The sequence below is a fragment of the Gossypium hirsutum genome, chromosome A05 (assembly GCF_007990345.1).
Source record: "Gossypium hirsutum isolate 1008001.06 chromosome A05, Gossypium_hirsutum_v2.1, whole genome shotgun sequence".
Taxonomy (NCBI): Eukaryota; Viridiplantae; Streptophyta; class Magnoliopsida; order Malvales; family Malvaceae; genus Gossypium; species Gossypium hirsutum.
In genome coordinates, this window is record NC_053428.1 from 11,695,232 (window position 1) to 11,708,218 (window position 12,987).

The 12,987-nt window shown below is 33.5% G+C and overlaps 1 protein-coding gene across 1 annotated transcript; it reads left to right on the forward strand.

The window, feature by feature from the left end:
* Nucleotides 1-5,531: 5,531 nt before the first annotated feature.
* Nucleotides 5,532-10,432, forward strand: LOC107958445 (ATPase 9, plasma membrane-type). Its single transcript, XM_016894218.2, has 15 exons — nt 5,532-5,855; nt 6,211-6,330; nt 6,429-6,527; nt 6,621-6,758; nt 6,868-7,182; nt 7,273-7,599; nt 7,712-7,831; nt 7,932-8,054; nt 8,142-8,246; nt 8,344-8,653; nt 8,734-9,248; nt 9,339-9,512; nt 9,609-9,791; nt 9,878-10,059; nt 10,154-10,432. Exons 1-15 carry the CDS (start codon nt 5,802-5,804, stop codon nt 10,248-10,250), a joined length of 2,862 nt encoding a protein of 953 aa, XP_016749707.2. The 5' UTR covers nt 5,532-5,801; the 3' UTR covers nt 10,251-10,432.
* The last annotated feature ends 2,555 nt before the right edge of the window (nt 10,433-12,987 follow it).

Genomic DNA, 12,987 nt, shown 5'->3' on the forward strand with positions numbered 1-12,987 from the left:
TAAAATAAAATGTGATTATTGATGTTAGGAATCAGTAAGAGAGGACGTATGGAGGAAGATCTTGTGGTGCTAGTGGAGGCCAATTCACCCAATTTAGGTGGAGAGCCAAAAGAGGAAAATGAGTAAAAAGGTTGATGTTGTGAAGGAGTATGTTAAGGGCAGTAAAGAGGCTTGAATACTTGAGGGTCTATCCCTTCTTTATTGTGTTGGAAGTATTTATAGGGGAGGTTCTATGTTTGATGGCGTTGACATGATGAATTTACTATCATGCCATCATTGCAAGACACATGATTGGATGTTTGTGATGGGACATATTACATCATTCATTCTGAACTATAGTGCAGAGTGATTAAGCTTACATACAGTTTAGTAGCCTAAAGAGTCACATTCTTAGAAAAAAAAAAAAGCGAGTGCATAGTGAAAACCTTCAGTAGGCAAACAAGTAGCTATCTCACAGGGATGGCTAACTAGAATCCTCCTAGAAAGACAAAAGATTAGCAAAAGTCAAATCTTCCAGGTAATTGGTCTTCTAGCCACTAACTGATAGGTAGAAAGCGGAAAATTTCTTCCTTAATATCTTATGGTGTTGCTATATATCTTGAGTCAGGAGAGTATAACAATAATAGAATGAGTAAATATTGTAATTTATCTATTTTTTTCCCAATAATTTCTAATATTACCATTACAATTTGATATATGATATGGATTAAATTCAATTGTATAAAATCTAGGGACAAGAATAGAACCAAAATAATTAAAGTAAAATAAAAAATCTATCCATGAATACTTGTTTTCGCTGGTCCTCATCGCTCCACGTGCACAAGCATGTTACCAAATAGTGTGCCCCATTTTCATGCATGATAGCTTCCACATGGTTTTAGCCGCATCATGTATGATGAAGGGCCAATATGACTCTCTCTCCCTCTCTCTCTGAAATCCGAGATTTCGGAATATTGCTAAAACATTGTTTTTATTTAATTTTTTTATTGTTATCTATACGTTGGATTCGTTAATAATATAATTCATTTATTGACGAAGACGATTTTATCTTAAGTAAATTACCCTGAAAGTTTACAATATCTTTCATTTATTTTGGATATTTTAAATATCGATTGTTTTTTTTTTAATTTTGATGAAAATGAAAAGAATTATGATTAGGTGTATTTGGTACGTGTATCAGCTTGGATGTAGATTTTCCCCCCCTATTTTTCTGCCTTGTTTTGTCACTGATTTCGTCATTTTATAAATTTTACTTAAGAAAAAAAAAGAAAATAACGTCTTAAAATTTATTTAAAATATTTCTAAGATTCAATCCAATTTTCTTCGTTGTTTTTATATTTGAAAGGTTTAATTATATCCTATGAAAAAGGTTTAATCATTTTTTAAATTCCTTTAAATTAAGTTTCTTCTTATTTTAAACAATATATTTAATTTGTAAAATTTTATAATTGTATACGAAAATAATTTTAAAAAATGAAACCAAACTTTCTTACGAATAGTTTGTATTCACGATTTTAATTTTTTGTGTAGCTGATAGAATTTGTCCAATTTGATTTTGATAAAATTTAACTTCTCAAATTCTTTTTTGATATTATGTCTACAACTACTCATAATTTCTTCCTAACTCATAAACAGGAAGATAATACATTTCAACACACTCAAACACATATTCTCTTATATTGATAATAATGCTCATGCTAATTGAATTAAGATTCAATCTACTTAACTTCCCAAATTCTAAATTACCAAGAGGTGGATTTTTGTATACGGAAATGTGGAAATATGAATTTCTCTATTCTTTTTTCTTTATTATGCTTTTGATATTAATCTAATAATATATATATATTACAAGGTACAAAAGTATTTAAGAAAAGAATCCTATGTATTGGCAAGTAGCAACTCTTATTATGCAGGGCTGAAGGGAGGGGCAAGCAAGTGTCTAGTTTTAGGGGTGGGCAAAATCCAATTCGATTCAAAAATTTAGATAAAAATTTTAAATTTTGAATCAAATAGTTTGAGTTAATCGAGTTATTCAAATCAATTTGAATAAAAATTAAAATTTTTGGTTTAACTCAAATATAAATTACACAATTTGAGTTATTCGAAAATCCAAATAAGAAATAGCAAAACTACGTCGTTTTGATAAATGTTTACCCATTAAGTAAAAAGTCAAAACCATTATATTGTTTATGTAGTTAAATAATCTTATACTTTGTCTACTAGTTAAATAATTGGTCCATGTAAACGTAACATTGAGTATAAATAATAGGATTTGTTAACTCGACTCGACTTAATTTAAAATTTTTTTACTCAATTCAATTTGATTTGAAAAAATTTTAAATTGAGTTCGGTTGCTAAAATAGGATTCGTCAACTCAACTAATTCGAATTTTTTTTATTCGATTCTACTCGACTCGATCAAATGCTCACTGCTACCTAGTTCCCCTAAAAATGGTGCTTTTAATCTTTGAAATTTTATAAAATTTTAAATAAATAAATGATAAATTTATAGTTTGTTCTTTCAAAAATAATAAAATTTTGATTTATTCCTTCTAAAAATTACAAAAATATATACAAATACAATAGTGAAATTATATTTTAATTCTCATAAAAATATATAACTCAACCTTGACCCTCAAAGAAAATTTTTTTGACTTTGCCCCTGTTTTACATGACACATCATCAAAATATTAATGTTAAATATGTTGGCCATGTTTTTAATATACTTTGTTTTATTAATTATTATTATTATTTTGTCTTATTTTATGTTATTTTTCAAATGCAATATTTCTATGTTACATAATATAATTTCAAGGGTTTCGACAAATTTTATATATTACTACTATATTTATCACACGTTTATGTATGTAAAAACGTGTATGTGAAAACCATATATCTAAAATAGAGATATAGTGGTAATAAAGTATGCATAATATAATTAAAATGTAAATAATATAATTAAAATGTAAATATTATGTTAAAATGAAGTTTCGGCTCAATAGTAAAATTTAAATTTTATTAATGTCAATAGCATTGATTCAAATTCAACCATATGCAATTTTTTTTTATTTTTTAAAATTAAACGATTAAAATACCCTCGAATAATATGACTTATTTCAATTACAGAATATCATTTTCATAATTTCCATAATTGTGCGGGTAGTTGACTCGTAACACCAACTTAGGCATGTAAATAATAGTAAATATAGATAGACAAATATATAATGAATATACTTATTAAAGTTTCATATAAAAACTATCATTAAGTGTTGAGCTCAATAGCAAAACATATTGCACTCTCAAAGGAAAAATATGGTTCAAATATTGAAGACAATATTATTAAGAGGGATAGTCATAAACCTCGGGCATTGACCCCATAAAGTGAGCATAAAAAATATTGAACAATTGCTTAAAAAAATATTGGACAAGTTTTTATTGATATATGTGGCGTGAAAATGGGGTTTTAAAAAGATAGTCGTCCAAAGTGATAGTGTTGAAGCCATTCTATTGTTAAATGGAGAGGAAGGTTTGCAAAAGCCCCATTGCTTTGCTTCGGGACATTAAGGAGCTTATAGGCCGGCAATGGGAAATGCAGTTATCTCACGTTTACAGATCAGCAACTATGGCAGCAGATTTCTTGGCAAATCCAATCTCCTCATGTCCTATGATTTGCAGATTTTTTTGGGTTCTGCATGGGACATTTCGAGTATTTTGGCGCATGATGCGTGCGATAAAGGAGAGGAATATGTACTTGCTCCTTAGTTTACCCTTTGATTAATAAACTCTTTTCTATATATATATATATAATCAAATGGTTAGTTTTTTTTTGTTTCAATAAACTAAAAAGAATTATCAATTACGAAATAATAGTAGCAACAATAGGGTGACAACAGAAAATGTCTATCTAACCGTATTTGGTCAACAACCATTGAAGGAGCTTCATGAAATACTCGGGTACCAAAATGCAGACCTTTCATTAGTCCAACCAAGATATGAGGAGCACAATATTTGCCTCCCTTGGTATCTGCGCTTGATATCTACTCTCTATTTATGTCTACACAATTTTTGAATTTGCAACACCAAATCTCTATTGAATGCCCTCTGATGCCACCATAGATACCTTTGATAGATAGAGTACTGTCAATTTCAACAATAACATTTTCCCAATTAGCATCTAAGGGTTAGTATTTGCTACACTTACCATATATATTTTTATTCCACAAGTAACCTTAAAAAATTGCCATGTGTTCCTATTATTAAAATATTTTATTATATTCTTATAGAACATTTGTTGATCCCTAACTTTATTTGTCCACTTGCAATTTACAAAATATTTTATTCATATATAATTATGAGTTAGTATTGATACATTGGCGATAGAATTTTTTTAACTCTACAAGTAAATTTAAAAGACTATCAAGTATCTTTAATTAGTATTATAAAACGCCCCCTCTAATTATTATTTATTATCTTTTTAACAGAATTTTTTATACTATATACAAAAGAAAATGCATCATGGTTGAGAAATTTTTTAAAGAAATTACCAAATATTTATTCCTCAAGTGTGGCATAAAATTGAAAATATTTTATTTTTATGTTTGATTAATAAATGGTTCTTAACAACAGTTGCTTCTCAAGTGTTGTATAATTCTTTTTTCGAAATTTATCTACCAATTTATATAGTTTTAAAACAATACAATTCAGGGTAGTATGTATTTCATACCTGCTATTATATAAATTTTATCCTATCTAAATCGTTCCTATACATTTATCAATTTTATCAAATTCACTTTAATTAAAGTTTGATCATTCTTAAATTCATACACCTACCTATGACTATTATGGTTAGAAGATTTATCATTTAAAAAATTATAATTTTTTTGAGTTTATCGATAAAGAGTTTGTAAATATTGAGGTTAAATTTGTTGAATTTTTTAATTTTAGAATCAATTGATAGAATATATAAATATTGAATGACTAAATTTGTTATTAGGTCAATAAAAAACCCATATTAGAGTTTTATTGCTAAGTTAAAAGACAAGTGTTAGAGAAGTGACAAGAATATTTAATTTAAACAATCTTAAAATATCCCTTGAGTTGAGCTCAAGTTATAAGATAAATAAAAATTCAATTCAAATGCATAAATTTAAATATTTAGTTTAAAAAAATATATTTCAAACGTTAAAAATGGAAAATAAATAAAATAAAGAAATGGTTGTAAAGTTAATTGTAGTTTTGTTAAGGTTGACAAATACAAATTCAAATAGCCTCCAAAAAATTCTCCTATAGTTTATGATCCACATCCTGGTTGTAGAACTTTGATGTGTGTGTTTGAAACCTACAATAATGCACTCACCGTATGAAAGATGCCCCTTTTGCGTTATGGTTCCACAAACAAAGGGAGTCGCGCTCCATCTTTCGTTTTGGTCCTTTGAATGAATAAAACCCTCGAAATCAAAGCTTCGGTTATTTTTGGAAACATCGGATTGTATATATTTACTCATACTCTCACTTGAGTTTTTCATATACTGTGTTCTACTATTTTACTAAATAAACAAACAAAATACAATACAAAACCTAACCCTAAATATTCTTTTGGGAAACAGAAAGAAAAAGAGTCGTAATTGTTATCAATAAGACGTTAAAAGTGTAGCATCCTTTTGATGTAAACAACCCTACGGGGATTTACTGTGAAAAAAGAAGAGCCACTGGAGATTAAGAAGATTAATACAAGAGCATACAAAGGCTAATAAAACTGTGTTGGGTTTTTTTTTTCTTCGAGGAGAAAAAGAAAAAGAAAAGATGGTGGACATAGACGACACCTTGCAGGAGATCAAGAACGAGAACGTCGATCTTGTAAGGAAAAAAAAAACACATGATTTTATCTTTGTTTATCACTTTTTGTTTGATGGTTAGTTTGTGTTTTTTTATGTCTTAGTTTTTTAAGGTACATATTGAGATGACACGATTGTTATGTTAGCAGTCATTGGCATTGCAATGCAAACACCAGATTCAATTTTACTTTTATGTTGCTTAGCCACCTACTGAATTTGTTCGATAGCTGATACTTATTATATGAATCGTTTCCCATGCTGACGATGGCTCTTTTTGCCAGTTGGGATGAAGCATTTTAAAAAAAATAAAATTTAAAGACTGTTTAATTGTTTGATGATAGAATTGATAACTTTGGTGTGTGTGTGTGGGGTTGTAGGAGCGTATACCCGTTGAAGAAGTATTTCTGCAGTTGAAATGCACCAAGGAAGGGTTGACAACCGAGGAGGGGCTGAAGAGATTGCAAATCTTTGGCCCAAACAAACTCGAAGAGAAGAGTGTAAAGATTTGCTAATCTTACTCCCACTGTTTCTTCATTTTCTGTTATTATATATAACGAGGACAGAAGCTGACTAGGGTTGAACGAATTTTAAACAGGAAAGCAAGGTTTTGAAGTTCTTGGGATTTATGTGGAATCCTTTATCATGGGTGATGGAGATTGCAGCAATTATGGCCATTGCTTTGGCCAATGGAGGAGTATTAATCCTTCTCTTTCATCACGCTTTCTTGCTACACTTGCATTGCAATTAGGTAAACCATCTTTTTTAACTGGATAAACCAAAAATGCAGGGCAAGCCCCCAGATTGGCAAGATTTCGTTGGTATCACGGTTTTGCTTATTATCAACTCCACTATCAGTTTCATTGAAGAAAACAATGCAGGCAATGCAGCAGCGGCACTTATGGCTGGTCTTGCTCCCAAAACCAAGGTGCTTTATATGGGACATCAATAATTGGCCAACACAAACAATACATGCATATGTGATAGTAGAAAACTGACGTTTCCTTTGCATGTTTGAATAATTGATTAACTAATAGGTCCTAAGAGATGGAAAATGGTGCGAGCAAGAAGCTGCAATTTTGGTTCCAGGAGATATCATCAGCATCAAGTTGGGAGATATTATCCCAGCAGATGCACGTCTCCTAGAGGGCGATGCGCTCAAGGTCGATCAATCTGCCTTAACTGGTGAGTCTTTGCCAGTAAACAAGAACCCCGGTGATGGGGTTTACTCGGGTTCTACTGTCAAGCAAGGTGAGCTCGAGGCCGTTGTTATCGCTACTGGTGTTCACACCTTCTTTGGTAAAGCAGCTCACCTGGTCGATAGCACCAACAACGTAGGCCACTTCCAGAAGGTAATCTCACAAGCTTATGACAAGCATCATTTGTGGTATATTCTTAACTTGTATCTGATGTGTGCACTGGGATGGGAACTGATTGATCAGGTGCTGACCGCAATTGGGAACTTCTGCATATGCTCAATTGCAGTGGGCATGCTAGTTGAGATTGTGGTGATGTATCCGATCCAGCGTCGAAAGTATAGAGATGGAATTGATAATCTCTTGGTGCTTCTCATCGGAGGGATTCCTATCGCCATGCCAACAGTTTTGTCTGTGACAATGGCTATCGGGTCTCACCGGCTTTCTCAACAAGGAGCTATTACAAAGAGAATGACAGCCATCGAGGAAATGGCAGGAATGGATGTACTCTGCAGTGACAAGACTGGGACACTTACTCTAAACAAGCTTACTGTAGACAAGAGCATGGTTGAGGTTGGTCCATGAATTGGGTTCAACAGGCAGCCATTAACATACCGTCAACTATGAGAGTCAAATCGTTTATTGTGGAAACCATAACTCATTGATCATGCAACTGAAATTTCAGGTATTCACAAAGGATGTTGACAAGGAAATGCTTCTGTTACTCGCGGCAAGGGCCTCAAGGGTTGAAAATCAAGATGCTATTGATGCCTGCATTGTTGGAATGCTAGCTGACCCCAAGGAGGTGAACTCTTCTTGCTTGTGCTTTCTCAATCCATTTCCATTATTTCCTCATCCACTTCATCTTATGCAAATAAATCTTACATTTAATATTTGGTTTACAGGCACGAGAGGGTATCACAGAGGTCCATTTCTTCCCTTTTAACCCAGTTGACAAGCGTACAGCCATGACATACATCGAGTCCGATGGCAGTTGGCATCGAGTCAGCAAAGGTGCACCAGAGCAGGTAAAATATCAGCAGGAGCTTTATACCTCATTTTTCTTTTCCTGGCAGTGTTTTTGGCTTCTTATTTTTACCTGAAATCTCTATCAGATCATTTCTCTCTGCGACCTTCGAGATGATGTGAAGAAGAAGGCTCATGATATTATTGATAAATTTGCTGATCGTGGACTTCGTTCTCTTGGTGTGGCTAGACAGGTGAGTTTGCAACCCATTTTTCTTGATAGCTATGCTTTCTTTTAAGAAGCAAATGGAAGAAAAGCTTATTGTGGAATAAACTTAATTGTATTTTTAGACTGTTCCTGAGAAAACCAAGGACAGCCCGGGGAGTCCATGGGAATTTGTGGGCCTTTTACCTCTTTTTGATCCTCCTAGACACGACAGCGCGGAGACGATTCGTCGCGCACTCCATCTTGGTGTGAATGTCAAGATGATTACCGGTGATCAGTTGGCCATTGGTAAGGAAACCGGTAGGAGGCTGGGCATGGGAACCAACATGTATCCATCATCTGCTCTCCTGGGCCACAATAAAGATGAAAAAGTTGAAACAATCGATGTGGATGAGCTTATTGAAAAGGCCGATGGCTTTGCAGGAGTTTTCCCAGGTAACTGAGTTGATATATTTCGTAGCTAGTGTTGTAGCTGTCATGTTGTCCTAACTCCTAACTAATGAACTACCATTCAGAGCACAAATATGAGATTGTGAAGAGGCTACAAGAAAGGAACCACATTTGTGGCATGACTGGAGATGGTGTGAATGATGCACCAGCCCTTAAGAAGGCAGACATTGGAATTGCAGTGGATGATGCAACCGATGCAGCTCGAAGTGCATCGGATATAGTATTAACAGAGCCTGGACTAAGTGTGATTGTTAGTGCTGTTCTAACAAGCAGAGCCATTTTTCAGAGAATGAAAAACTATACCATCTATGCCGTTTCCATCACTATCCGTATCGTTCTGGGTTTCATGCTCCTTGCTCTTATTTGGAAGTTCGATTTCTCCCCCTTCATGGTTTTGATCATTGCTATACTCAATGACGGAACTATTATGACCATCTCCAAGGACAGGGTTAAGCCATCTCCTATGCCTGACTCATGGAAGCTCAATGAGATCTTTGCCACCGGCATTGTTCTCGGAACCTATCTTGCTTGCATGACTGTTGTTTTTTTCTGGGCTGCGAACGATTCCGACTTCTTTTCGGTAAAATAAAAAAGAAACACCATTTACATTCTCCTTAAGAACCATACTTATGAAGTATGAACCACAAAGCATGTTGATCCATAATTGCAGGATAAGTTTCGGGTAAAATCCATCCGGTATAGTCAAGATGAGCTTACAGCCGCTGTGTATCTCCAAGTGAGTATTGTGAGTCAGGCACTCATCTTTGTGACTCGTTCTCGGAGCTGGTCTTTTATCGAACGTCCCGGTCTCCTTCTAGTGGTTGCCTTCATTCTAGCACAACTGGTGAGTTGGTGTAAAATTTCACATCAATTGCAGAATTTGATATACAAAAGAACCAACTTATATTTCATTTTTTGGTGTGTTGTTCTACTTTGTAAGGTGGCTACTGTCCTTGCCGTTTATGCAAACTGGGGATTCGCTAGAATTAAAGGCATCGGATGGCCTTGGGCTGGTGTTATTTGGCTCTACAGTATAGTTTTCTACATCCCACTTGATGTTCTCAAGTTCTTAATCCGGTATGCCTTAAGTGGAAAGGCCTGGGATAATCTCCTTCAGAATAAGGTATGCAAATCATTATCCTTGAATGACAACTGAGACAATGCTCTGTTTCTCTCTTCTTGATATTCACACTTTCATATTGCACACAGACTGCTTTCACAACAAAGAAGGATTATGGAAGGGAAGAGAGGGAGGCACAATGGGCCACGGCACAACGAACCCTTCATGGATTGCAGGCTCCCGGAGCTGAAGAAATCTTGAATGAGAAGAGCAGCTACCGAGAGTTGTCGGAGATTGCCGAACAAGCCAAGAAGCGTGCTGAAGTTGCAAGGTATAATATGATATGATCACTGGTAATTGTGAATATGTTCGTTGTTTCACTAGTTTTATTTCATGAGATGAACATGTTATGTATGGTTTACCAGGTTGAGGGAGCTTCATACGCTGAAAGGGCATGTTGACTCAGTTGTGAAACTCAAAGGACTTGACATTGAGACCATCAACCAAAACTACACTGTATGAGAAATGCAGGGCTGAACATTGCAAATTAACGATATCCAATTTTTTTTCTTTATTAGTTGTTTCTGTAATAACAGAGTGGCAATATAAAAGACAGGCTTCATTCAGCTGGTTCGTGTTGTCCGTATCAATGTAATAAAGAAAAAAATTTCTTCCATTTAATGATTGAAGGAATATTTCATTAACTCCTTATAGATTTCCTCGTTTCTTTTCTAGCTTTTTGGTTGTCATATAAGCACTTTTCAAGTTCGTATATCTCTTCTTTTCCGCCAAAAGAAACATAACTTTAATGGAACCCTAACACCATTTACTAATGAATAATCGAAACGAGTTCATATGAACAAGCTTTAACCAATATGATTTGCTGCTTGATATGAGAGAAAAAAATAATAACTGTTATAAATAGACTCGTGATATAAATTCATGAATTAAAAAATTAAGTTAAACTTGTGAATTGAATCTTAAATTAAATTGTTATCGGTGTAATCAATAAAAAAGCCAAATTGATATATATATATATATTAATTTTTTTCAGAAATTTTGAATATTTGAGCATTTTATGTTTATCAAGCAGATATAGAGAGAATCTTCAACAAGAATATATACATATACTCTTCTTTCAAAAGGTAAGAACATATACGTATGTGTGTGTGATTTCCCTATTCTTCAGTTTCAGTAATGCTTGCTAGACTTGGTTGCCATTGGTCAAATGATGCGCGTCTCTTGGGTGACCCTTTTGCATGGCCTCTGGCTTTCTTCCTCGTATGCAGCCTTGTCTGATCATCATGATCAACTGATACCACGTTCCCAGGCAATCTGGTTTTCTCAGCAGAATCATCGCCATCACAGGCTTTATGATGATCGTGACTGCTCTTAGCACCTGTCATCAAGCAAGCGAAGCAACTTTTGTCATCGAAACATGATCCATCCTCCTCCTCCAAACCTTTGGGAACACCTTTTTCCGCACTGGAATCTGCACTCGAATCTTCATCCTCCAAACTATGGTTCAGGCTGGAATATGGAATTTTATTATTCTTGTTCGTAAAGAACCAACACCTAGTACTGGAATCATCGTTGACTGGATCCTGTGATTCCTCGCTTTGCTGGTAGTTGCTTCTTCTTGGTGTAGGACTAGGCGAATACTTGTTGGAGAGTCGTTGAAGCTTTCGGATAGTGCTTATGGGCACCACATAGAACTTTTGACCCAGCATTAGTTCAGTCTCAGGTGCAACAATGGCGCATGGTTGCTGGAAAACATGCGGGTAAGCCACCACACATCTTGGGTTCCGGTAGATTATCTCCGCCGCAAGGATAGGCCGGTCATGGAGCTCCACGTGACCTCCTGGATGAACAATCTTCACAAAGAGGTTCTTGGCGTTTTTACTGCAAATCCAACTTGAAAACACCATGTTCTTTTTTTTTTGGGGGGGGGGGAGGATGAGAATGATTATGATTATAATGATTATGATTATAATCGGAGAAGTATTTCAAGGCACTGCCGTTTCCTAGAGACGGTCGAGAATATCCTTCCAATTTAAACAGCTATGAAAATTTCTTTCATTAGTTTGCTTCTTGTTTTGGTTTGATTCATTGATAATATCGTGGCAATGATGTTAAAATTCAAGCACACGCATTACTCATAATTTTGTCTTCATTTACAAGGACAAACATGTCATGCCATTGGAATCTAATATTAATGAGAACTTCTTATTCCTACGGGGAACTATACTTATTTTTTGGCTCATCACGTGGCATATTCCTTTTTTTCACATAAAAACATTTCTAATTGTTGGACCCATTTCATTTCATTTGGATATAAATTAATTTAAATTATGATTATTTTTTCACTCCAATTTTATTTTTAAAAAAATTATTTTAACTCATTGTTTAATTTTTATCTTTTTTTAATTCTTAAATTTATATCTTTTAAATCATCTCGGAAGTAATAAAAAAGTTAACATCTTTTAACTTTATTGATGTGGTATACATGTAGATGACACGTCAATATTTAATTAATTTTTTAAAATTTTAAAAATTCAATTAAATATATAAAAATTATTTTTAAATTTATTAAAAATGTATAAAATTATAAAAGAATATTTTTTATATTTTTTAAATCTTAAGAAATTAATTAAATGTCGACATGCTATTCACATAGTAATTCATGTGTATGCCACATTAACAAAGATAACAAAAGTTAATTTTTTTATCTATTTTAAGATGATTTGACAAAAACTATAAATTAAAGAACTAAAAAAGAAAAAAAATCAAATAAAAAACTAAAATAATTTTTTTATATAAATTCTTAAATATAGTCGAAATTAATGTTATTTTTGTGTAGGGGTGTTATTAGCAAAGCCTGAAACCATTTCATAAGGTCAACACCGACCGTCGAATACTTCAAGATACATTGGCATTGCCTGCAAAGCTTTATCATTCCTTTCTTATTTGGAAATATTCCGCATAGGGGAAGTAGACAAAATTCAATGCTTCGGCTTTGGTTTGGCTTAGGCTTAGGCTTAGGCTTAGGCTTAGGCAATTCCCCTTTTTCAAGTGAATCTAATTCTAGTTGCTAACTAATTTTATAAACCACATTGGAAAATACGAAAATTATTTTGTTTATATACAAGACTTTGCAAAAATACCAAATTAGAAAAGATTTAAGTAAGATTATCATATCATAATTCTAATTATTCTGTTACATTTATTAAATTTAGACTGCCCAACAAAGAATTTGTCC

Coding starts and splice junctions, on each gene's coding strand:
- LOC107958445 (XM_016894218.2), top strand. CDS start 5,802: ATGGTGGACATAGACGACACCTTGCAGGAGATCAAGAACGAGAACGTC. Junction 9,792..9,877: donor ATAATCTCCTTCAGAATAAG/GTATGCAAATCA, acceptor TATTGCACACAG/ACTGCTTTCACAACAAAGAA. Junction 10,060..10,153: donor AAGCGTGCTGAAGTTGCAAG/GTATAATATGAT, acceptor ATGGTTTACCAG/GTTGAGGGAGCTTCATACGC.